Here is a 24,890-nt window from a genome sequence, read left to right as displayed (position 1 = left end):
GGCTGTACTAACTTGCATTCCCACCAACAATGTAGGAGGGATCCCCTTTCTCCACATCCTCTCCAACATTTGTTGTTTCTTGCCTTGTCAATTTTTGCCATTCTAATTGGCGTAAGGTGGTATTTCAGTGTGGTTTTGATTTGAATTTCCCTGATGGCTAATGATTTTGAACATTTTTTCATGTGTCTGTTAGCCGTTTGTATGTCTTTGTTGGAAAAGTGTCTCTTCTACACCACATCTTCTTTATCCATTTATCTGTTGATGTACAATTGGGTTGCTTCCATATCTTGACTATTGTAAATAATGCTACAATAAACGTAGGGGTGCAGGTATCTTCTTGAATTAGTGTTTTCATTTTCCTCAAGTAAATACGCAGAAGTAGAATTACCGGATCATATGATACTTCTCTTTTTAGTTTTTTGAGGAACCTCCATATTATTTTCCACAGTGGCTGCACCAAATTGCCGTTCCCACCAACAGTGCATAAAGGTTTCCTTTTCTTCACATCCTTGCCAGCACTAGTTTCTTATTGTTCTGATACTAGCCGTTTTGACAGCTGTGAGGTGATATCTCATGTGGTTTTCACTTGCATTTCCCCGACAGTGAGTGATGTCGAACATTGCTATCACTCTTAATGATTTTGGTTGAACAGGAATGATTAATTCTAATGTAGTCCAGTCTACCTTTATTGCTCTTTATGCCTAGCCCTTTTTAAGGGTCTTGTTTAAGGGTTCTTTTCCTGTCCTAAGGCATGAAGGTATTCTCTTTTGTTTTCTTCTAAAAGTTTTATTGTTTGACCTTTCACATTTAGATACAGTCAGTCTTAAAACTGATTCTTTTTTTTTGTTTGATGTGAGATAGGAGTTAATATTACTTTTTCTCTGTCAATATATTCAAACTGACCGCGCGCCGTTATTGAAAGACCATCTTTTCCCTACTGCTCTGTCGCCTCTATTATAAATTAAGTGTCTCTCAGTACAGTTGTGATTTATGAGTGAGGTTGAACATTTTTATGTTTAATATCATTTGCATTTATTTCTCTGTGAACTGTCCATACTTCGTCCCATATTTGTTGGCCTGAAGGTCTTTTTCTTTTCAGTTTCTTGAAGCTCTTTTTACATTAGAGATGTTAGCCCTTTGTGATATAAATTGCAAATATATGATTTTTTCAGTTTATAATTTCCACACCTTTTTTTTATAATAATATTTTTTTATTATATTATGTTAGTCACCATACAGTACATCCCTGATTTTTGATGTAAAGTTCGATGATTCATTACTTGCGTATAACACCCAGTGCACCATGTAATACGTGCCCTCCTTACTACCCATCACCAGCCTGTCCCATTCCCCCACCCCCCTCCCCTCTGAAGCCCTCAGTTTGTTTCTCAGAGTCCATAGTCTTTCTATCTCTTGTAATGATTTCATTTACATGTCAAGAATGTCTGTGTTTTCTACATCCAGAAGGACTTTAAGATTGCCTTTATTATTCTCCTTGCCATTTCTGACCTCTCACTGTGGAAGTACAGCGTGCTCTTTGGGATATATTTGACAGAGTAAAGTTGGGATTGTTCTTGACCTCTTGCTTACCTGGCTGTACTTCTTTCCTCTTTCCACAGTTTTTGCAGAGTATGCTGTGTCTTTGAAGATTTTATAGAAACCTAGCATTTCCTTTCTTTAGTTAGACCTCCCCTCACGTACAACATTCAAATTTGGGTAGTTTGTGGACCATAAAAATGTTTTTCAATTTATTCTTTCTAACAGAAGGGAGATTATTTCTAAGTCAGCTCTTTTTCTTTTATTTCATTCCTCAAAAAAATCCAATTCAAAAGAGTACCGCATCATAAAAAATTTTCCAAATTTAAAAAACATAAGTAGAAATAGGAAGAGAGAAATAAAGAAATCATCCATAGTTCTAGCTCCCAAAAAGAGAGTGTTAATAATCTTGTCTGCTCTCTTCCAGTATAAAGAGTGTGCACAAAGTCTCCCCTAATTCTGAACATCGCTCTGCCTCATTTGTTGTAGTGAGTATGGCTTTGCCGAGAAGGTGGTGGAGGGGATGTTCATCATCGTTAATTCCATCACCATCAAGATTCACTCCAAGGCCTTCCACGCTTCTTTTGAATTGTGGCAGCTCCAGGGCTACAGCGTCAACCCCAACTGGCAGCAGAGTGACCTTCGCCTCACCCGCATCACTGACCCCCACCGAGGAGAGGTGACAGCCCTAGTACTGCAGGAGGAGAGAATGGGGAGATTCAAAATAGGACTGATTTTTAAAGGATATTATTCCTGCTTTGGGGATTTCCTCAGATATGTTCCCCATTCCTGTGAACCCAAGAATCCCAGTGTTACTGCTCCATGCCTTTTTCTCTTAGGGATCTCTGATCCACCGCATTCTGTTGGTAGGATTCCCACTGAGGATGGTGGGAATTTCTGCTTTGCTAGTGTTTTCCCCTAGGACTTCCTGCCTCTTGGTTAATTTCATCCATAGAATTAAGGGATTTTACCTTCTCTCCTTCTAGGTTTTAACATTTAAGGAAATAACTTGGCAAACACTTCGAATTGAGGCAGATGCTACAGACAATGGTGATCAGGACCCAATCACCACTCCACTGAGGCTCATTACCAACCAAGGCAGGATCCAAATAGCCCTCAAGAGAAGAGTGAGTATGTTCTCTGCCCTCATGAAAACTTCCATCTTTTGTCCTCCTAGACAACCTGGGAGTTAATGTTACTGGCCCCAGGAATGACAATTGAAAGGGGCAGACCTATAATTTAATGTTGCACAGAACATTTCTGTAAACATTTGCACCTCCTTGTCACCCGAATTTTGGAAACCACAATTTTTACCCATATATAGAGACACTGACATAGGCACCTGGCAGTTGACTACTGTTGTTTCTTGTTAATCACAGAAAACATCAGTAGTTCTGTAAGAAATTGACTCTCCATAGTGTTTGCTGCTTTCCTTTCATGTTCTGGGTATTGAAAAGTCCTTTCCATGATGAATCAAACTAGCTCACTATGACTTACACAATGAAAAGTCCTCTCTGAAATTAATTAGGCAACAGTCACTTTGAGGAGTTGGAATGATACCAGATGTTGAACCCCATGTTTTGTGTGGCCCCTTCAGACCAAAGATTGCAATGTGGTAGCCTCCAAGCTGATGTTCCTGTTGGATGACCTGCTCTGGGTGCTAACTGACTCGCAGCTCAAGGCTATGATGAAGTATGCAGAGTCACTAAGTGAGGCCATGGAGAAGTCAGCCCAGCAGAGAAAGAGCCTGGCCCCTGAACCTGTACAGGTTAGAGGCAAAACAGATACCCTTGGTGGGGCTAGGGAGCTGGTAGGCCAGACCTAATTCATACCAACATAGGTGGAGTCTAGACTTTATTAGGCTTATTTGGGACATTTTTCATTAGCATAGGCTTTGTTCGTGCTTCTAATTTATTCATTTATTCTGTTCATTGGGTGTCTCCAGTGTGTTAGCTATATAGTATTAGCCACTGGGAAGGAAAAGTAGAATAAGCCTCTTATTCCTGTCCTTGAAGCTCTGACTGTCTTAAAATATGGACTATAAACAAGTTCTTGTTATAGGAGGTGGTAAGTGCTGTATATAGGTAGACACTATGCCATGAGAGCAGGAGGGCATTTAAGAAAGACTTCCTGGAGGAAGTGTTGTAGCATCGGTCAGCTAAGTCCTGGGGGCGGTGAGAGCTTGGGGGGCAATTCAAACCTCAGAACAGTACTCTGACTGGAGTTACAAGATTAAATTATAATTAGGGTTTTTGGAGTTTGGGTTATTCAGGTGGGACAGACCTAAGTGAGCTACCAGGCGAACAGTTATGAGAGGGAGGGGGCATCTCGCTAAATTGTGGCTTTCTTCAGACTGATCTAAAGCTTAAGAAAGCCTGTGAAGAGCCTCTCTGGGTTTGGACTTCTTGTTTTTCTCTCTGTCACATATAGATCACCCCACCTGCTCCCAGTGCCCAGCAGTCCTGGGCCCAGGCGTTCGGTGGCAGCCAGGGCAGCAGCAACAGCAGCAGCAGCCGCCTCAGCCAGTACTTTGAGAAATTTGATGTGAAGGAGTCCTCCTACCATCTGCTCATCTCCCGCCTGGACCTGCACATTTGCGATGATAGCCAGTCCCGAGAGCCAGGTACTCTGTTAGGCCTGAGCCTGGCCTGGGCGGTCAGTCAGCGCCTTCAGCTCTTGTCAAGACGCTGTGGCGTACTTCGTTGGCTTCCCTTAATCCCAGGCATTCCTTGGACCTCAGTCTCCGGTGGTGTCTCTTGCTCTGTTGATGAGAGGTAGTGCTTTCAGCCTTTAGGGTGCAGTGGGACCACTGGCAGTACTTAATAAAATACAGAGGGCAGCGCTCTTCCAGGCCTCACTAGTCAGAATCTTTGGGGGCAGAGCTTAAGCAGTGTATACTTTTTTCTTCCCAGCGTATCTTGGGCGATGCTGACCACTGGTATAAGCTTTTAGGAAAGTAAATTCAAGTATAGGAAACCCCAGGATTGTCAGATTTTTGAGTCAATTTAAATATTTTTTATTTGTAAATGCCCTCTTCTCAAGCAGAGAGGTTATGTTGTATTCTTGTCATGCTTTTACATTCTTTAGGGCAGTTAGTATTACATACACATATATGTTTATTCAAAATGAAAAAGGAATTGACTCATTCTTTCCCCTTCATGAGCCTTGGGGAAATCACTTAGCCTCCTGCTTAACCTCTTTGAGTTTCTTCATTTGTGAACTTGAGTTAAATCCTATCTGACTCCTTTACCGCATTGGTCGTTGTCAGGCTCAACTGAAATACTCTACTGAATTTGGAGGACCTTAATTATAGGCACATACTCAGTATTATTATCCCTCTGCTGCCTGTTCCTTTAATACTCTGTCTACATTCCCTTTATACTCCGCTTTGTACCACCTCTTGGCTTGAGATGCTCTCATATGGCAGATTTTTCTCATGCTGCCTTATCCTTTCTAAAGGTTATGTCTGCCTCTTAATGACACGTAGACTGTTTCCTCGGGGGAACTTACCTTTTCTTCCCGGGGCTCCAAGCAGCATTGTCTATCTTGCTTTGCTATTCCTTGGTGTTGAAGTGACTTCAGCCCCCATCTACTCCTACTCTGAACAGCTAAAAGGAGCAGTGACAACATAAAGATTGCTTTTGTAGCCACAAGAAATAAATTGCTCACTTGTTTGTCATCCACTTATTTTGGAATTTTTTCCCTAAAACAATTATTATTTTGTTTGGTTGTTTCTTCTCAGTGTTACCTCAAGGCTTTGGGTTTTCTTGTTTTGCCTTGAATCCGTTCAGAGGTCCTTATTAAGAGTATGGTATTGAGAGTTTCATCCTCTTGCTCGATGAGGGTATTTAGCACTGTCCTCTTCATATGGCCGGAACCCATGATCCGCACTAAAATGTGGATGACTCGCCTCCCTGGCAGCCCTCAGGTATTTACTTATTAAATTAATCTACTTGGTGGAATTTAGGGAATTTTTGGATGAGATATTTTTAGATACGAGGATAACTCCTAACCTGCCTTACCCAGGTGTGGTGTATGACTGTAAAGGAACAAGGAACAGAACAAGTTCTTGTGAATTTGACTCTTCTCCTGGGATCTGGGGAGAAAAGGGAAGGGAAAATTAGGTGGTACAGATAGGGCTGTGCGATTCTCTGGAGTTTTTCTGTCTAATACGCAGCCACACATGACTACTGTTGGCTGATCTGAATTGAGATGGGCTGCAAATGTAATGTACTCGTGAGATTTTGAAGAAACAGTAGAAAACAAGAGTGTAGAGTACCTTGATAATTATTTTCATATTGATTATATGTTGAAATGATAAAATATTGATTATATTCATTTAAGTAGTTGCATGTAATATTAAAATTAATCTCACCTTTTTTAAAAACTTTTTTTTTATATGGCTACTAGAAAATTTAAAATTAGTTATGTGTCTCACATTATATTTCTGTTGGACAGCATTGTTCTGGAACTGTCTGTCCAGTATAGTAGCCAATAGCCACATGTGGCTGTTAAAATTAAATAAACTTAAAAATTCAGTTCCTCATTTGCACCAGCCACATTTCAAGTACTGAGTACAATCCATGGACCATAAAAGATTTTCATCATCACAGAAAGTTCTTTTGTGCAGTGTGGCTCTAGAGGCTCCTTAAAGTCTACATGTACCTGTGTTTTGTTTTGTTTTGTTTTGTTTTGTTTTGTTGATGAAGATTTTGTATTTATATTTAGCCAGCTGGACTGTTTAGATTATCCCAATTTTGTTGGTAACATCAAAGTATCATAGTCAGGAGCCTGCTGAACATATGCTTTCTTCTCTCCATCAGGCCTCATCAGGGTGTTGACCTTGGCCACATCAATGTCCTAGAGCTGCTTCACAGCCTGTTTGATCTGGTGCTTGTTGGTCTTTACATCCACAATGAACATAAGTGTGTTGTTGTCTTCTGTTTTCTTCATGGCTGACTCAGTAGTCAGGGGGAACTTGATGATGACATAGAGATCAAGCTTGTTTCTCTTGGGGGCACTCTTTGAAGGATATTTGGGTTGCCTTCAGAGACGCATTGTCTTGGGTCATTGGAACGTAGGTGATGTGCAGATCTTCTTTTTTTGTGTGACTGTGGACGCCTTCCAGCATCACTTTCTTGGTCTTCAAAGCCTTTGTTTTGGCCTCAGCTTTGGGAGGGGCAGAGGCTTCCTTCTTCGCCTTCAGCTCCGTCTTCATGAAAGGGATCTACCTGCTTTTTCATTAAGGGACACCATAGCCTGGGGTGTTGGGCCCCTGAGTAACATGCTTACCTCTCCCTTGGTATTGCAGGTGAAATTATTGGAAACTGGGTGGGTCCTTGGGGACAGCTTGGCTTGAGTTGGGGCAGCACTATCTCAAAATAAAACTGAAGCAGCGTATATTCCAGCCTTCAGAGAAGAGGTTAGCGGTTGATGGGGAAGAGTGTCACCTGCCTCTTTTTAACTCTTTTTCCTTAGGATGAGACCTGTGAGCCAAAGACTGTCTTTATCTCTCTTAAGGCCAGGCTGTCCTCATCCCACCAGCTCATTGGAGAATTTTAATTAGTCATTTATGGACACTATTTACCATTTATGTCTCATATATGATTATGTGTTTATAATTAAATATGTCGATAATTGGTAATTATACTTGATTTTGATTTTAATTCTAGACCCTATTTTAATATGCTTACTCTATGTAGTTTATTGTTCTTTTATGTCTAAATAATTCCAATGGAGGGAGCATTGCTGTGAAGCCCTCTCCCTCTGGTAGCCTCAGTCATGCATTTTTAACTAGGATCGTATCCCCCAACAGCAGTTACAAATTATCTCTCTTTAAACAGCTTTATTGAGATTGAATTCACATCCCATACAACTCACCCATTTAGAATATAAAAGTCAGTGTTTTTTTTTGTATATTCATGGGGTTGTGCAATCATCACTACAATCTAATTTTAGAACATTTTTTTCCTCCCTTAAAAAAATCATGTACCCATTAGCTGTCACTTTCCATTTTGCAGCTCTAAGCAACCACTGATCTACCTTCTGTCTTGAGTTTTGCCTATTCTGGACATTAAAAAATTGGTTCTTTGGCGAGGTGTGGGAGCAAAAAACAATCTTAGCTATAACAATAGTTTGTGCCCTTCCAAAGCTTACCTCTGCATGACAAAATTTTATTCCTTAGTACTTAATTTCTTTCATTGGGTTTTCTTGGATATCATGAGGAGCATTGACATCGAGTTCATGGAAGATACACAACATACGGTGGGTGACTAGATGGCTGTGATTAGAGGACAGCAGTCCAAACTGATTGCTTAATCTGCAGGTCATACTGTAGGAGTGGCCTACGTGTGCCTCTTGGCTACGTTTGGCCGCCTTGTCAGTGTTATTATGTTTGAGCTTCAGTGCTTTTGAGATCTGAACTTTAAGAATTAAATAAAAATAGTTTCTGTTTTATTATTTAAGTCTGCAAGTTACTCAGCAAATCATTAAGTGCTGAAAAGAAAAAAATACCCCGTCTGAGTGAATACCTAGCAGCTAGATAAGCTAAAAGATTTTTTCTCATATCAAGCAAAAGTAAAAGTTAAGTTTACTAAGGGATACCTGGCTGGCTCAGTCTGTAGAGCATGTGACTCTTAATCTCAGGGTATTGAGTTCAAGCCCCACATTGGACATAGAGCTTACTTAAAAAAAAAAAAATTCACTAAAATTAATTTTAAGAAATTTACTTAAATTTTCTTTTTTTTTGCTGAAAAATACTTTTGAATAATTAAAAATTTGATTATATTGCTGTTGTGTATTTCTATAAGTTGCTAATTTGCATATATAATTTGATACATTATAATGTATCTAAGAAATAAGTTTCATTAAATGTTACTCAGCAAATATATTTATAAAGTTGTTAAATATTAATAGCTTTAAGTTTTTAAACTTGACTTTTAATTTAAAAGAATTATTTAGTCTTTTGTTACCCTGCATTGAATAAAAGGAGTAAAATTTATACTTCTTTTTTTTTTTAAAGATTTTATTTATTTATTTGAGATAGAGCGAGCAAGAGAGAGCAAGAGAGAGAGAGCACGAGGGTGGGGGTAGAGGGAGAGAGAGAAGCGGGCTGTCCTCTGTGCAGGGAGACTGACACAGGGCTCAATCCCAGGACCCTGGGATCATGACCCAAGATGAAGGCAGACACTTAACCAACTGAGCCACCCAGGTGCCCCTGTACTTATTCTTTTTATGTATAAAGCACAGGCAGACATAGTACATAAGCAGATATATAGTATATATCCGTGGTTATGAAAACTTCACGAAGAGGCAATTAGGAAAAAAATATCTAAATAAGCTCCTCAGAGGTAGTGATAATGAACAAAAAGATTGAGAAAAAGGAACATGAGTGTAGGATGGTGATTAATCCAGAACTTGAGGTGGTGAAATCCAGACTAGATGGAAATGTACCACCTTACACCTAGAGGATCCCATGGTATTTCCCTTCACCCTAATAAGAGATAGAAGTGTAGAACAGGGTAGATCAGGGGCGCCTGGGTGGCACAGCGGTTAAGCGTCTGCCTTCGGCTCAGGGCGTGATCCCGGTGTTATGGTATTAAGCCCCACATCAGGCTCCTCCACTATGAGCCTGCTTCTTCCTCTCCCACTTCCTCTGCTTGTGTTCCCTCTCTCGCTGGCTGTCTCTATCTCTGTCAAATAAATAAATAAAATCTTTAAAAAAAAAAAAAAAAGAACAGGGTAGATCAGACAATATGCATATGTAGGAGAAGTAGTTTCTATTCTAACTACTCTACTAACAATTCTTAGAGTGTAGTTGGAGAGGTAAGGTAGAAATAGGGAAAGTTCATTCATTTAGTAAGAATTAAATGTAAATTCAGGATAAACATAGTACAGTACTTGACTTAATGCCAAAAATTCCAGTTTACCTCCAATATCCTGTGTGTGTATCTTACAGTGTCCTTGTTAATGCAGTGTTTTTAGTGTTCCATGGTACTGTGTATGTATAGTATGTAATGATGGTCTAATTAGCTCTGAGGCCAGGATGTGAAAGGAAATAATGTGGGTTCTGTTTTGGGGGGAATTTGGCTTATGCCTCTCCAGGGGTTGGGCTGATTAACAGCAATTGTTAGTTTTGGGGGAACCAATCAATCAGGATTTTAGAATGTGTCAGTGGGATACCTAGGATTGTAATTCTTGAATCCTGAGTTTTGCAGTTTCTTTTGCCTTTCTGGAAATCTGGCCACCATTTATAGAAATAATGGAATATACTTTTTTGGGTCTTGTCCATTGACCATTATAAATCAAGAGAGGAGGGCCTCAGCCTTGCAAATCACTTGACATCATGGCCTTTCAGTTGCACTTGTGTATCAACCAGGCTTTTTTTTTTTTTTTTTTTTTTGGTAGAGAGAGAGAGAGAGGGAGGGAGGAGATGGGGGAGCCGGGAGAGGGAGAGAGAGAGAGAGAGAGAGATAGAGAGTCTTAAGCAGGCTCCACACCCATTGTGGAGCCAGCCATGAGGCTCAGTCTTGACCTTAGCTGAAATCAAAGAGTCGGTAGCTTAATGAACTGAGCTACCTGGATGCCCTCAGGCTTTGGAAGTGATCCTCAGAGGACTTAAGTACTTCAAGTGGTGTTTAGGCTTCTTTGTTTCTTCTGCTGTTGTTCACCTTTATTTTTCTTCTTTAGGTGTCTCTGCAAATAGACTCATGGGCGGTGCAATGCAGCTCACTTTCCGCAAGATGGCATTTGACTATTACCCCTTCCACTGGGCAGGTAGGACAACTCTGAATGGCAGCAGTTCTGGTACATCCCAGGTACCTGTGTATTGAGGACAGATTCCTGGGCCCAGCAGGAGGGTGCCAGGAATTGCAGCTCAGAAGGATGTTGGGAATAGCCCTCTTCAAGAAACTTGTCGGGTCTACTGTTGATGATTCTTTATCAGTGATGGGAAGAAGTAAGAGGAGAGGCAGTGCTTGAGATGTTGCTTTTGACGCTATGCTCTGCCCCTTACTTCCACTAGTTTTAGAGCCTCTCTAGTTGTCCATGGTCAAAGTCAGTGACAGACAGCAGCTGGCCTTTTAGGGAACCTTAGGGAAAAATCACATATAGAATCCAGAAGAACTTGAGTGTTCTCACTAGATAATTTTTACCTACCCCAGAGAAATGTGGATTGGGGTGAAGGATCAGATTCTGAACTATGACTATACCAATGGAAGGGGGAAATCAGAATGTTGGATCATGATCTTAGACTGAAATCTTTTTGCTTCTTTGTTGCATAGGAGACAGCTGCAAACATTGGGTACGGCACTGTGAGGCCATGGAGACCCGAGGCCAGTGGGCCCAGAAGCTGGTGATGGAATTTCAAAGTAAAATGGAGAAGTGGCATGAGGAGACGGGTCTCAAACCACCCTGGCACCTGGGGGTCAATTCTCCCTTCAGGAGGAAAGCAGGTAGGTTACAAGGAGCTGGAGGACTCTAATTGCCTAGCCTCTTGCTATTTACTTGTGAGTATCCAGTGAAGATAAAGCGCCGGACTAGCTAATTACCCCAACCTCATCCCATGGAAAGACATCAGTGACTTTTTTTTCTTTACAGAGTCCTAGTTGTCTTTAGGACTGACTGCAGTGTTGAGGAGAGGTTGTTGTCACCTTTATTCCATAGGCTGTGACCTTGGTTTTAAGGAGAATACAGTTTTGGGGTTCCTTCTAGGAGCTAGACGGCGTTAAGCTCTCTTTCGTACATATAGCCTTAGTGATCTTAGGATTTTTACTTTCCTAATTCTACTAGTAATGAAAGTTGAATGTACCCGATTCTCTTTCCTACCTTCTTATTTTTATTTAGATTCTCTCTCCAGTCCTCGAAAGAACCCCCTTGAGAGAAGCGCCTCTCAGGGCCGACAGGCTGCCTTTCGGCCTCCAGCATGGAATCGCTTGCGCTCCAGTTGCATGGTAATACGGGTGGATGACTTGGACATCCACCAGGTGAGAAGCCCAGGACGCAGGGAGACATGGTTGGAAGGGGTGGAGCAGTACATTTGGAAGGCAACAGGTGTGAACAAGATTGTGGAATTCGGGGGCTGCTTCCCTCACTTCTGAGTGGATCGATGACACTGGTCTGTTTCTTTCTGAGCATGGATGGCTGTGGAGATCAGGACCTGGGATTCCCCCAGTTCCCTCTGATGCCCTACTACAAACCTTCCCCTGAGAGAAGTGAACTCGCAGATAGTGTGAGCAGGGATGAGAATGCCTGCAATACGTGTGAGAAGCACTCTGCTCCCTGTGACAGACTTTGCCAGGGTGGCAGTGGCTCTGTATGACCTCTGAGGAAATGGAGGAAATTCTCTTCTGGGTGCTGTACAGGTGCTAACAGCAACATGTATGTGGTTGTGTAGGTTTCTACAGCTGGACAGCCGAGTAAGAAGCCCTCTACACTCCTCTCCTGCAGTCGGAAGCTTCACAGTCTTCCCACTCAGGTCTCTGCCATTCATATCGAGTTCACAGAGTATTACTTCCCCGATAATCAGGAGCTTCCAGGTAAGCGTCTGATCTGCTCACTTCTCACTGTTCAGCTCGTGCTCTTCACGTCTGCCAGCCTTGGGGCCATGGCTTGTATTCTCACTTGTCACTAGGAATTTTAGGTGTTTGAGTTATTTAGCACACTTTTGTTAAAAGCTCCGCCTTGTATAAATATGCACCTTTGCTTTCTTCATAAAAAATGAATATCAGCTGGTAAGTAGGAGTCGAGTTGCTGCTCTGTACATAGCGAGTCTTTTTTTTCCCCCCCTGCTTTCCAGTTCCCTGTCCCAATCTCTACATTCAGTTAAATGGTCTGACGTTTACTATGGATCCTGTCAGCTTGCTCTGGGGAAACCTCTTCTGCCTGGATTTATACCGCAGTCTGGAGCAGTTCAAAGCTATCTACAAGTTGGAAGATTCAAGCCAGAAAGATGAACACTTGGATATCCGACTGGATGCTTTCTGGTTGAAGGTAGGGAAGAGTGGATTTTCATTCCCTGTTGGCAGCCCCTAGCTGCATTTCTCCCATGACTATAATCCAGGGTTCTGCTCTGTCCCTTTGATAGAAGAAAGAAAACCGTATCACAGCCCAAATGGTTGGTCTTTTACGTGTGTATTAATAGCGGGTTGTGGAGCTACTCAGATGTCCATTCTGAATTGGGTTTCATTTTCTCTCTGAAGGTTAGCTTCCCACTGGAGAAGAGAGAGCAGGCTGGGTTGCATCGTCCTCAGGCCCTCGTCTTTTCTGCGTCGGGCATGACTGCCACCAATACACGTCATGCCCCACATTGCGGTTGTCCAGACCTCCAAAGTCTCTTCCGAGGTTTTGCGGCTGCTGAGTTCTTTCATTCCAATTATGTTCACTTTCCCAAGGTTCCAGGTGGCTTTAGCCTTCTGCACATGCTTTTTTTACATCATGCTTTCCAGATGGATTCCCGCCTCCCTCAGCCCAGTACTTTCCCTCCCCAGAGGCTTAAGGCTTCCCAGGATCTGTGGTCTATCCACTTCACCCAGATCTCCTTGGACTTTGAGGGAACAGAAAACTTCAAAGGCCATACCTTGAATTTTGTGGCCCCCTTCCCCTTGTCCATTTGGGCCTGCCTACCCCTCCGCTGGCAGCAAGCTCAGGCACGGAAGCTCCTTTTGGCCACAGAAGGGCGGCTGAAACCATCTGCTAGCTTTGGCAGTCCTGTCCATTCTGAGGCCCTTGCCCCCGATGCTGTGCCCCATCAGAGGTCAAAGACTGAGCATGATTTGAAAAGCCTGTCAGGCCTCACCGAAGTCCTGGATGTTTTGAGAGAAGGCAGCAGCAGTGTGGACAACAGAGGGCCTCTGACCGAGCTTGAGGATGCAGCAGATGTTCATGTGCTCGTACACTCCCCTGCACATGTCCGCGTGCGGCTTGACCATTACCAGTACTTGGCTCTACTCCGCCTGAAGGAGGTGCTGCAGGGTCTTCAGGAGCAACTGACTAAGGACACAGAGGCCATGACTGGCTCTCCTCTGCAGGACCAGACGGCTTGCATTGGGGTCCTCTTCCCCAGCGCTGAGGTGGCCCTGCTTATGCATCCTGCCCCTGGGGCTGTTGAAGCTGACTCTGCAGGTTCAGATACCACCAGCCTCATCGATTCAGAGCTGTCTCCTTCAGAGGATAGGGAGCTGAAGTCTGATGCCTCCTCAGACCAGGGCCCAGCAAGCCCTGAGAAGGTTCTGGAGGATAGTGGCGTTGAAAATCTAGATGCTTCCCAGGATAGGCCAGTGCCTCTCCATAGCAATGGAGAACTACAGGATTCAGATTCCCTTACACAGCAGGAGGCAGGGAAGGGCCATAAAGCAGTAGATTCCTTACAGGCCAAGAGACTGAGCAGAGCCCAGACGTCTACCTCACCAGCTGTGTTGAAGGCCCCAGGTGGCAGGGATACTGCTGTGAATGGACAGGCCGAGATCATCCCCTTGAAGAACATTGAGGGAGAATTGTCAAGTGCTATTCACATGACCAAGGATGCCACAAAGGAGGCTCTACATGCCACTATGGACCTCACCAAGGAAGCTGTGTCCCTGACTAAGGATGCCTTCAGTCTGGGCAGAGACCGAATGACCTCCACCATGCACAGGATGTTGTCCCTGCCCCCAGCCAAGTGAGTGGCTCCCTGCCTCCTTCATTCACCCTGTCTCTTCCTCCTAGTTCTGGTCGTTGGGCTTAAGGCCTCCTGCCGTATATACTGTTAGATTGGGAAGCATCATAGAGCCCGGGGGGTGGCATAGAATGGCCTCTTTAATGTAGCGAAGCTTTAATTTTCAGTGCTGCCTGCAGGGCAGTGGAAGAATTTTCAGGCTACTTGGAGGATATAAGTGTACCGACTGGAGAGACTTCCTTTCTGTGATGGGGAAGAACCAGAAGTTGGGTTTGCACACGCCTCCCTGTAGCTTGGCCTGCTCTTGGGCAGTGTTCAGGTCAGCATTTATTGCTTCATAGGATCTTCCCTCCTCTTTCACTGATTCACTCTTACTGATATAGATATACTCTGTGAGAATAATAATAATACCTGGCATCTGTATGATATTTTATTCTTTTTAGTGGCCTTTCACATAATATTTTGTTGATTTGATTCCCAGAGCAACCCCATGAGATAGCGATAGAAATTTGTATCCTCAGTTTAGGGAACTGAAATTTCAAAAAGGACGAGCCCGTGGATCCTGTATCTTGTACATAGAGAAATTGGGGCTTTGGATTTGCTCTTTCTGGTACATCTTATCAATGTCTCCCAGAGTAATAGAGAAGGAAGAATATATTCATTCAACAAAAATTTTTTGAGTCCCTACTTTTTGCCCGGCTCTGTGTCAGACACTGAAAATATGGTAGGGAGTAAGCAGAAAACTACAGAAATGCTTAATCAGAAGAGTGGAAAGGTATGATTTTTCCATTGGTGCCTTGTGGTTTTAGGAATGATAATGAAGACTATGGGACATCTTTGTGGGATGCTTTGTGGTTTGGGGACCATGGCTTGAAGATCAGTGGCTTTGGAGCTTTGTCTTTGGTTTGTGGGTCTAAGTGGGTCTTTAAGCAATGCCCGCGTTAGTACTTACTAGGCACAGGTAGCCCAGAAGGAAGGAGAAGGGAAAGCTTGAAGGAATAAATGATACAATAATACTAGGCAACATTTATAGAGTCCTTTCTGTGTATCAGTCACTGTCCTGAATCCTTACAATATTAATCCACTGAATTCTTGTAACAACCCTGTAAGGCAGGACTAATATCAGTCTCCATTTTACATGTGAGGAAATTGAGCTCAAAGAGGTAGGAAACTTGCTCAGGATCACACAACTCGTGAGTGGTGGGTGGGTCGAGGATTGGAAGCCTGGACTCCCAGTCACCAAATGTGCTGCTTTTTCTAAATGGAGAAGCATAAGGGAGATGAGAAAAGAGAAGAGGGAGGTAATAAAGGGAAAAGAAAGGTGTGTGACACAAGCCATTTTTCAACCCCTAACCTTGACTTGCTGACGGCCCAGTCCCATGGCCTCTTCTCAGTCCTCTCTGTCCCCTGCTCCTCTGTGGCGTCAGCCTTGCCTGAACGCTTGGCGCCCTGCGAGCTGCTCACGCTGCACTTCTCTGCAGGAGTCTTTCCTTCTTCCTTGGCTGCTCTCTCCTGCCTTCCGTCCTATAAACCTAACCGCTCCCCTGCACTAGGCTGTCTATATTCTGATCACTTTTATCATAATCTTTATGTTTTAAATTATAAAAATGATTTGTGTTCATTTTGTTGATAATGTCGAAAAAGAAGAGTAAAGAAGAAAACAAAGTCACTTGTGACAACATAATGCCCAGATAGCCACTATTCACATTTGGATCTGTTTCCTTCCGATTTTTATACCTGTATTTGGGTACCCATGTGAGTGCTTATATGTGTGTACACATACACTATATATGAATATTACTTTTACAATAATAGAATTATTTCTATTTCATATAGAAAATTTCTAGTTTTATTCATTTAATGTTTGGTTGTGAATCATTTCCCATTCATGAGGTATCTGAATAATTTTTAATTGCTGTATTATATTCTGGCAAATGGATGTATCCTAATTTAGTCATTCATCCCACTTTGGGGGGGACTTTAGTGTATTTCCAGTTTTTCTCAGAACCAAAGCTGTGTTAAATGCCCTTGTTTTTGTGAACATTACTCTTTATGCATATCTAAATCTTTAGAATGAAAACCTAGAAGTGGGTTATTACTGGGTCAAACGCTGCAAACATTTTTAAGGTTCTTGATGTATTTACTAAACTTGAGGAAGGTTTATATCAGTGCATTTTTGCATACTTTCTCTCAAGTTTATTTTGTCCATCTCCTCACCTCTGCTATAGTCTATATTTTTGGTTCTGACTTCTCTCCCCTCCCCTGCCCTTCATCGAAAATGATCTACTGTATGTAGTGTCGCATGGATTTCCCAGGGGTGTGGCGAACCTCACATGCATGAAATTAAATTCCCTATCCCTCCCCAGTCAGGTCTTTCTTTTTTCAGTAGTATCATTCTCCTGCGTCTTCTAGTCATTTGTCAGATTCTGACTGTGATTCCTAGAGCACGGGTTCTCAGACCGAAGCGTGCTTCAGAATCATCTGGAGGCCTTCTTAAAACAGATTGCTGAGCCCTACCCTTAAAGTTCCTCATCCAGTAGGTCGGAGACAGGGCCTGAGAACGTGCATTTCTAAGCCCATGCCCTCTCCCTGTTGCTGCTGATGCTCCTACCAGGATGACACTCTGAGACCACTGCTTTAGGGAGTCTCATATCCGTTTTTGCTGTCTGTTCCTGTATGCGGACTATCAGTAAACTATTATTATTTGATTTCCTCATTGGAGGTCTCTTCCTCACTAGCTTGTTTGAAAGAGCCAGGTCAAACTTCTTAAAACACAGGTCTGATCTTGTTATTTCACTACGCTAAACTTCTAGGCTTTTTCCTTATACCCCCTAAATTTAGTTTGAACTTATTAGTGTGGCATAATCAATTACTATGATATATCCATGTGGCACTTTTGGTTTTTGTTTTTTAAGTAGGCTCCAAGCTGGGGCTTGAACTCATGATCCTGAGATCAAGACCTGAACCGAGACCAAGACTCGGACACTTAATGGACTGAGTCACCCAGGAGCCCTATACTTTACAGTTTTTTAATAGACTATTTCTTAGAATAGTTTTAGGTTCATAGGAATATTGAGTAGAAGGTACAGAGATTTCCCATATACTCTCTGTACTTTATAGTTTTAAAAGCACTTTCATATATAATCTTTTATCCAGGTTTTTCTGTAATCTGGCTGTAACCCATATGGTAAAAAGTGGGAAAAAAAAATACTTAGCGAGAAGTTAGGAGACTTGGGTTTTTCTTAATTCCATCTTTCACTATGACCTTGAGTCAGTTTCTTCTTCTATAAAATGGGAAGATTAAATGGTAAGATTAAAAGATCTTTAAAGGTTTTTTTTTTCACTGTCTTGTGCCTTTCTAACTTTATCGTCCGCTGCTCTCCCCAGCAAAGCCTGTACCCTTCTTATCCTTTCCTGTCCTTGATAATTGCTTAGCCTTTGGCTTGTACCTCTGTCCCTCTCTTATGGTGCGTGTAATTTCTGAATCTCCTCTCTCCAGATAGATTACACATTCACTGAGGACAGCGGATGCCTTGTTCGTTATTTTCTTCACTCCCCACCCTACACTGTGACTCGTATGGTGCCTTAGATGCACACGTTTTTCAGTAAATACTTGTGGAATGGATGTGGGTGGCTTCAGGTGTCATTCATTTGCACTGGGGCTATGGGTACTTACGTGGTCTCTTCTCTATATGGGATGACCTTGAATAAACTTGACATTTAATGTTGATATGGCAGAGGTACTTATGCAGTTTGAAATGCCAGATGCAGAAAGGCCAGCAGTTGAAAAATGGTGAGACCCCCTTATAGCAGATAATAGTTGACATCAAAGTTCATGTATAAATAACTATTTGGGCTGAAAGGGATGGGCATTACAAGGGACAAAACATATCTTCTAAGCCACATTTGTGGGGTTTGTAAAAGATTTTTAAAAATTTATTTTTGCGTGCACATGCATGAGAGAGAGCGAAAGAGAGAGCACTGTAAGCGAAGGGGGAGGGGCAGAGGGAGATGCAGACTCCCTGCTAAGCAAGGAACCTGATGCGGGGCTCCATGCCAGGACCCTGGGATCATGACCTGAGCAGAAGGCAGACGCTTAACCGACTGAGTCACCCCGGCGCCCCTGGTTTTTGTTTTTTAAACAGGGAGCCCATGGCCAAAATAGATGAGGGGGCAGCAGCACCATTGAGTGGAGGAGCTGCCCGACTCCGATTTTTCTCCATGAAGAGGACAGTATCTCAGCAGTCGTTTGATGGCGTTTCATTGGATAACAGTGGCCCTGAAGACCGGATTTCCGTGGACAGCGATGGCAGTGATAGCTTTGTGACGCTCTTGGAGTCTGGTAGGTGGAAGCAGCCAGCTGAAATTGACGTCCAAAAAGGGTTTTTTCTGCTGCCTGTATACCGGCAGGATACCAAAGGAGCTGAGATTTGATAGAATAGATATTTTCTTTTTTTTTTTTTTTTAAGATTTTATTTATTTATTTGACAGAGAGAGAGACAGTCAGCGAGAGAGGGAACACAGCAGGGGGAGTGGGAGAGGAAGAAGCAGGCTCATAGAGGAGGAGCCTGATGTGGTGCTCGATCCCAGAACGCCGTGATCGCGCCCTGAGCCGAAGGCAGACGCTTAACCGCTGTGCCACCCAGGCGGCCCAGAACAGATATTTTCTTAACCAAAACCCAAAAAGAAACTTCAGTGGATTTGTAGCTCTGGCTTATCTACACATCTTCTAGGTCATTGGTTAGACTTGGCCTTTGTCACAGAACGAGACTCCGACCAAAAGCAAGAGTGCTAGTCTCAGAGCCATGTAGTTGTGGCAGGAGGATTAGTTTGGTGGCTGGTGTCAGTGGTGTGTGTATGTTGTCTGGTGATTTTGTTGTTGTTGTTTTTTCCCCCCTAACTATGTATCTTACTGTTGGAAAGTAGGAGCTTTGTCTATGGTAGAATAAGTAACTGTTAGGAACTGGATCATTCATTACTGGAAGTTACACTGGTTCTTTCATCTTATTGAACCGGAGACTTTGTAAATGGTCCCTTAAGAGTGTCTAAACGAAAATGTAATAAAAAGAGAATGCAGTGTTTCTTAAGTTGGGTGGTGTGTATCCCTGTTTTGTTATTATTATGGAATGTTATGGAAAATTTCAAATATGTATAAAAGTAGATGGGATCAAATGATGAACCCTCACGTACCCTTTAGTTAGCTTCACGTACTAAGAACTCATGGCCATTCTTGTTTCATATATACTTCTGTTCACTTCCTTTCCTCCCACGTTATTTTGAAGCAAATTCCAAACATATCATTTTATCCATAAATATTTTTATTATGGATCTCTAGAAAATAAACTTCAAAAATATTTGAAAAAAATTTAAATGGTAGTAAAATATATATTACATAAACTTCACAATCTTATCCATTTTTAACTGTAATTGAGGGGCATTAAGTATCATCGTGCAGCCATCACCACTATCCATCTCCAGAACTTTTTTCATCTCGTGAAACTGAAAATCTGTACTCATAACAGTAATTCCTCATTCCCTTCTCCTCCAGCCCCTGGCAACCACCATTTCACTTTGTATTTCTGAATTTGACCATTCTGGGTACCTCATATAAATGCAATTATACAGTAATTGCCCTTTTTTTCTTTTTAAAGATTTTATTTATTCATTTGAGAGAGAGACAGAGATAGTGACAGAGATAGCGAGAGAGAGCACGAGTTGGGAGGAGAGGGAGAAGCCAGCTCCCCGCTGAGCAGGGCGCTCAATGTGGGGACTTGGGGCTCGATCCCAGGCCCCTGGGATCATGACCTGAGCCGAAGGCTGATGCTTAACAGACTGAGCCACCCAGGCATTCCAGTATGTGTCCTTCTATGACTGGCTTGTTTCACTTAACATAATGGCCTTAGGGTTCATTCACTTCGTAGCACATCTCAGAATTTCCTTCTTTTTTTTTTTTTTTTTTTTTTTAAAGATTTATTTATTTATTTATTTGACAGACCTAGAGACAGCCAGCGAGAGAGGGAACACAAGCAGGGGGAGCGGGAGAGGAAGAAGCAGGCTCATAGAGGAGGAGCCTGATGTGGGGCTCGATCCCACAATGCTGGCATCACGCCCTGAGCCGAAGGCAGGCGCTTAACCGCTGTGCCACCCAGGTACCCCTCTTTTTTAAGGCTAATACCCTATTGTGTTTATACCACATTTTGTTTATCTGTTCATCTGTCTGTGGACACTTGGGTTGCATCCATTTATAGACTTTTTTTTAATGTGACCAAATACCACTGTCCCATTTTTAAAAATTAGCAATTCTTGGTGTGCCTGGGTGGCTCAGTCAGTTAAGTGTCTGCCTTCAACTCAGGTCACGATCACAATCCCAGGGTCCTGCAATTGAGTCCCGCATCGGGCTCGCTGCTCAGCAGGGAGCCTGCTTCTCCCTCTCCCTCTGCTGCTCCCCACTGCTTGTGCTGTCTCGCTGTCAAATAAATAAATAAAATCTGTAAAAAAATTAAAATAAAAATGAGCAATTCTTTAAATTCATCGAATATCCAGTTTTCAAATTCCCAATTGCCTTGTAAGTGTTGTGGGTTTTTTTTTTTTCCCTACAGTTGTCATTGTTTTTAGAGATTGGATTTGAGCAGAACTTTTTGACTTTCAAACTCATTTGTTTTCTTTCTTATGCAGAGTCTGGTCCAGAATCTCTTCCACCAGGAACTCTTCCAAATGTCTTAGACAGTGCTGGTGTCCAAGGGAGCCCTGTTGTGGATAGTTACGGCCAGGGGTCACCAGAGGCCAACAGTTCAGTCTCACCCAGTGGAGAAGGCCTCAGCCTTCACCCGGTCAGCTGCTCTCCTTTCTTCTCTGCAGAGGGTAGGCTGTAGGCTAGGAGCTTCTGAGGCGCTCAGCTAAGAGAGTATCTTTTTACAGGTCTCCGTTCTGGTCCTGAAGGTGAATGAGGTATCTTTGGGGATTGAGGTACGTGGTGAGGACCTGACTGTAGCCCTGCAGGCAGAGGAGCTGAGCCTCCAACAGCTGGGCACCGTGGGACTCTGGCAGTTCCTGCACGGACAGTGCTCAGGTGAGAATGGGGCCCATTCCAGGAGAGCTGGGATTTATCTGGGGCAGCCCTAGCTTCTTGCTCCTGTCACTGGACCCCAAGGGTAGCTGTCCAGGTGCCTAGCCCTTGGTCCTTCTCTCCAGCAGGCATTAGGAGGAGGAACTCCAGGGAAGCCTCCTTCTTGCAGGGAACCTCCCAGAGCTCTTTCTTGGGCTTTGCATTCAGTAGGCTATGTGCCACCTTCACCGCCCAGGTGCTCCTGAAGCTTATACAGGAGGCCACTGTCCACTTCTTCATTTGTGTAGCTGCTGATATCCAACTATATCTGATCAGGGAACTTCTGTCATTCAGAGTCAGTCCTTTGATATTTGTACTTTAGGAGATGACAGGAAAAATCTGGGCTTATGCTGCATTCTTCATTTTGAAAATATTTTTTTAAAATATTGAGTAGATACTAAGGAATACTTACAAAATATATGTAAGGTATAAAATAATAAAAATACGATTAACCCATGTACACCACCACCTAGTTTAATGAACAGAATAGTACCATTAACTTTGAAGTCCCCAGGAGACCCTCTCCTGAATCTTCCTCTGCCTCTCACCTGTCATAAAGAATCACTCTTCCGAATCTTGTGTTTCTCATTCTGTTACTTTACTTTACAACTCTTCTACACATTTGTTATAGTGTATTGTTTAGCTTTGCAAGTTTTAGAGTTTTTCTAAATGGGATTATAGTTTGTATTCTTTGTTGACTGACTTCTTTCTTTGATATTCTTCAAATTCTTCTAAGTTGTTGAATTAGCTATGATTCATTTTCATTACTATATCATATTGTATAAATGTACTATTTTTTGCTTTTTATTTTTTTATTATTTTTTTTAAGATTTTTAAAAAGAATTTATATATTTGACAGAGATAGACAGCCAGCGAGAGAGGGAACACAAGCAGGGGGAGTGGGAGAGGAAGAAGCAGGCTCCCAGCGGAGGAGCCTGATGTGGGACTCGATCCCGGAACTCCAGGATCACGCCCTGAGCCGAAGGCAGACACCTAACAACTGCGCTACCCAGGCGCCCCTGTTTTTTGCTTTTTAAAAACAAATTTATTGAGATATAATTTGCATTTATGATATTTGCTTATTGTAAGTGTACAATTTGATAAATTCTAGCAAGTTTACAGAATTGTGCAACTGTTACCTTCACCCCTAAAACATCCCTTATACCCATTACTCTATTTACTTCTCTATTCTGAACAGACATGTGGGTTGTTTCTGGGGTGTTTTTTTTGGTCTGTTTGTTTGTTGCTATTTCATATAGGATTGCCTTGAACATTCTTTTTTTTTTTTTTTTTAAAGATTTTATTTATTTATTAGAGAGCATGAGTCAGGGGGAAGCAGCAGAGGGAGAGGGAGAAGCAGGCTCCCTGCTGAGCAGGGAGCCCGATGTGGGGCTCGATCCCAGGACTCTGGGATCATGACCCAAGGCGAAGGCAGATGCTTACCCGACTGGGCTACCAAGGCGCCCCTGCCTTGAACGTTCTTGTACATGTCTCCTGGTATGTATGTTAGAGTTTTTCTCCAGGGTTATATTCCTGGGGATATAATTTCCAGGGCATTAGGGTAGGTATAGCTTCAACTTTACTAGATAATGCCAGTTTATCCAAACTTCCAGAAATGCAAGTTTTCCAAAATACTTGTGCCAATTCTTTTTTCAGTTGTATTTATTTATTTATTAATTATGTTATGTTAGTCACCATACAGTACATCATTAGTTTTGATGTAGTGTTCCATGATTCATTGATGCTTATAACACCCAGTGCTCCATGCAATACGTGCCCTCCATAATACCCACCACCAGGCTAACCCATCTCCCCGCTCCCCTACTTGTGACAATTTGCAGTTATATAACTATATGACTTATTTCATATCCCTGGCTACACCCGTGACAGTTCTTTATGGAGTTTTGGGGAAATTAGCATGGATCCTGCATGGCTTTATCAGAGAGAAATGAAAACACCAAGACTTGGAGAAAGAAAGAAATGTTCACATTCAGCAGAGTTGAGGGTCCTGTGTTTTAAGAGCTTTCCCTTGGCCTTTAGCCCAGTGTTTCAGATTTAGAGCAAGGCCAGCCTTTTATTGATCCTTGACTTCCCTTCCACCATGAGAGGCATGATAGCAAAGTAGCCAAGCCCAGTCTTTGCAGTCAGTCATTGTTGCCCGCATTCAAGTCCTGTCCTTGCTACTTACAAGTTGTGTAACTTTGGGCAAGTAATGGGAATAATGATAATACTTTTGGCATAGGGTTGTTATGAATATTAAATATATGTAAAGTGCTTAGAATATAGTTCCTGACTGTTAATTATTTAATGTTTTCTTTCTGCCTCTCTTCTCAAAGGTACAAGCTTTCAGGAATCCTCAGCTTTGAGGACTGACCACATCAGGCCAGCTGTGGGCATGCGCTTTGAGGTGGGGCCTGGTGCAGCTGTTCATTCCCCCCTGGCCATACAAAATGGCTTCCTGCATTTCTTGCTTCAAGGCTGTGACCTTGAGCTGTTCACTTCGGTGCTCAATGGCCTGGGGCCCTTCTTGGAGGATGAGGAGATCCCAGTGGTAGTTCCCATGCAGATTGAGCTCCTGCACTCCAGGATCACCCTAAAGGTGAGAGGCGCTTTGGGTTTTACCCTAGACTTTGCCAGGCAAGGAATTCTGGCAGGGATAGCTCTTTCCTTCTTCCCTTGTCATGGTTCAGCGCGGTGAGGGTCAAGTGGGTAAATGCATATTAGCATTGTTAGTGAAGGCTGTGGTAATACATAAATGTGTGTTGTATCAAAGTGTTCTGGATTTAGGTGAGGAGACCTTGTCTCTAGCCCTGACCCTGTCTCTGGCATGCAGCATGACTATGTATAAGTAAGCCCATTAGATTATCTGGTCCTCAGTTTGACCGTCTCTAGGGTGGGAGAGACTCGGTTCTGCTTCTCTACCTTGCAAGAAGTCTGGATACATAATGGCAGAAAACTGCTTCAAGCTGAATGGTGGAAGCACGGTTGTTACCTAATTGCTCTGAGCTGGTTGGGGGCCTCATGTGATTTCCCTCCTTCCTGCAGGACGACATCCCCCCCATCTATCCAACATCTCCAGGCCCTGTCCCCATCACTCTGGCCATGGAGCATGTTGTGCTGATGCGGAGTGACGATGGTGTGTTCCACATAGGCGGTGAGTTGGGCTCGTCAGCCTCCTGGCTTCTCTGCCTTTTTTCTCCTATAAGGGGACAGGTGATAACTAGGAATTGTTTGCATGTTGGCAGCACTTTGTCACTTAGAACCTTTACTTTTTTCCAGCTGCTGCTCAAGACACACCATCAGCTGAAGTACCTAAAAGTGAGAAGAGGCAGCCCCCCAAAGAACAGATGTTTCTGGTGCCCACAGAAGAAGCTTTTGGACAGCAGGTGAGGACCTAACTGAACAGTACCTTTCCCACAGACCCTTAGTGGCTGTAATTACGGAAGCTGGTAAAACTCGGAGGGCTGAAAAGGTTGTCTGTGCTGTGTACAGCTGGGTAGTTTGGGCTCCTGTCATCTAGCAGCAACTTCTGGAAGTGCTTAATAGGGAATATAAGTCAGGAACTGTAGGTGAATGGTTGCTGATCATATATTCCGC

The 24,890-nt window shown here is 42.9% G+C and overlaps 1 protein-coding gene and 1 pseudogene across 1 annotated transcript in view; one reads left to right on the top strand and one right to left on the bottom strand.

Annotated features, from left to right (window-relative positions):
- Positions 1–24,890, top strand: part of UHRF1BP1 (UHRF1 binding protein 1) — a 59,243-nt gene that overhangs the window by 33,348 nt on the left and 1,005 nt on the right. Inside the window, exons 6-21 of the mRNA XM_040644611.1 lie at positions 2,026–2,215; positions 2,523–2,663; positions 3,134–3,304; positions 3,967–4,159; positions 10,225–10,311; positions 10,818–10,988; positions 11,380–11,519; positions 11,930–12,071; positions 12,332–12,525; positions 12,735–14,191; positions 18,334–18,530; positions 20,864–21,018; positions 21,107–21,257; positions 23,630–23,892; positions 24,339–24,447; positions 24,573–24,679. Coding sequence (XP_040500545.1) covers positions 2,026–2,215; positions 2,523–2,663; positions 3,134–3,304; positions 3,967–4,159; positions 10,225–10,311; positions 10,818–10,988; positions 11,380–11,519; positions 11,930–12,071; positions 12,332–12,525; positions 12,735–14,191; positions 18,334–18,530; positions 20,864–21,018; positions 21,107–21,257; positions 23,630–23,892; positions 24,339–24,447; positions 24,573–24,679 — 3,868 coding nt within the window. The remainder of the gene's footprint in view (positions 1–2,025; positions 2,216–2,522; positions 2,664–3,133; positions 3,305–3,966; positions 4,160–10,224; positions 10,312–10,817; positions 10,989–11,379; positions 11,520–11,929; positions 12,072–12,331; positions 12,526–12,734; positions 14,192–18,333; positions 18,531–20,863; positions 21,019–21,106; positions 21,258–23,629; positions 23,893–24,338; positions 24,448–24,572; positions 24,680–24,890) is intronic.
- LOC121106047 lies at positions 6,278–8,196 on the bottom strand (annotated as a pseudogene).

Source organism: Ursus maritimus, unplaced genomic scaffold (assembly GCF_017311325.1).
Source record: "Ursus maritimus isolate PB19 unplaced genomic scaffold, ASM1731132v1 scaffold_30, whole genome shotgun sequence".
Lineage (NCBI taxonomy): Eukaryota > Metazoa > Chordata > Mammalia > Carnivora > Ursidae > Ursus > Ursus maritimus.
This window is presented reverse-complemented; position numbering and strand designations above follow the sequence as displayed.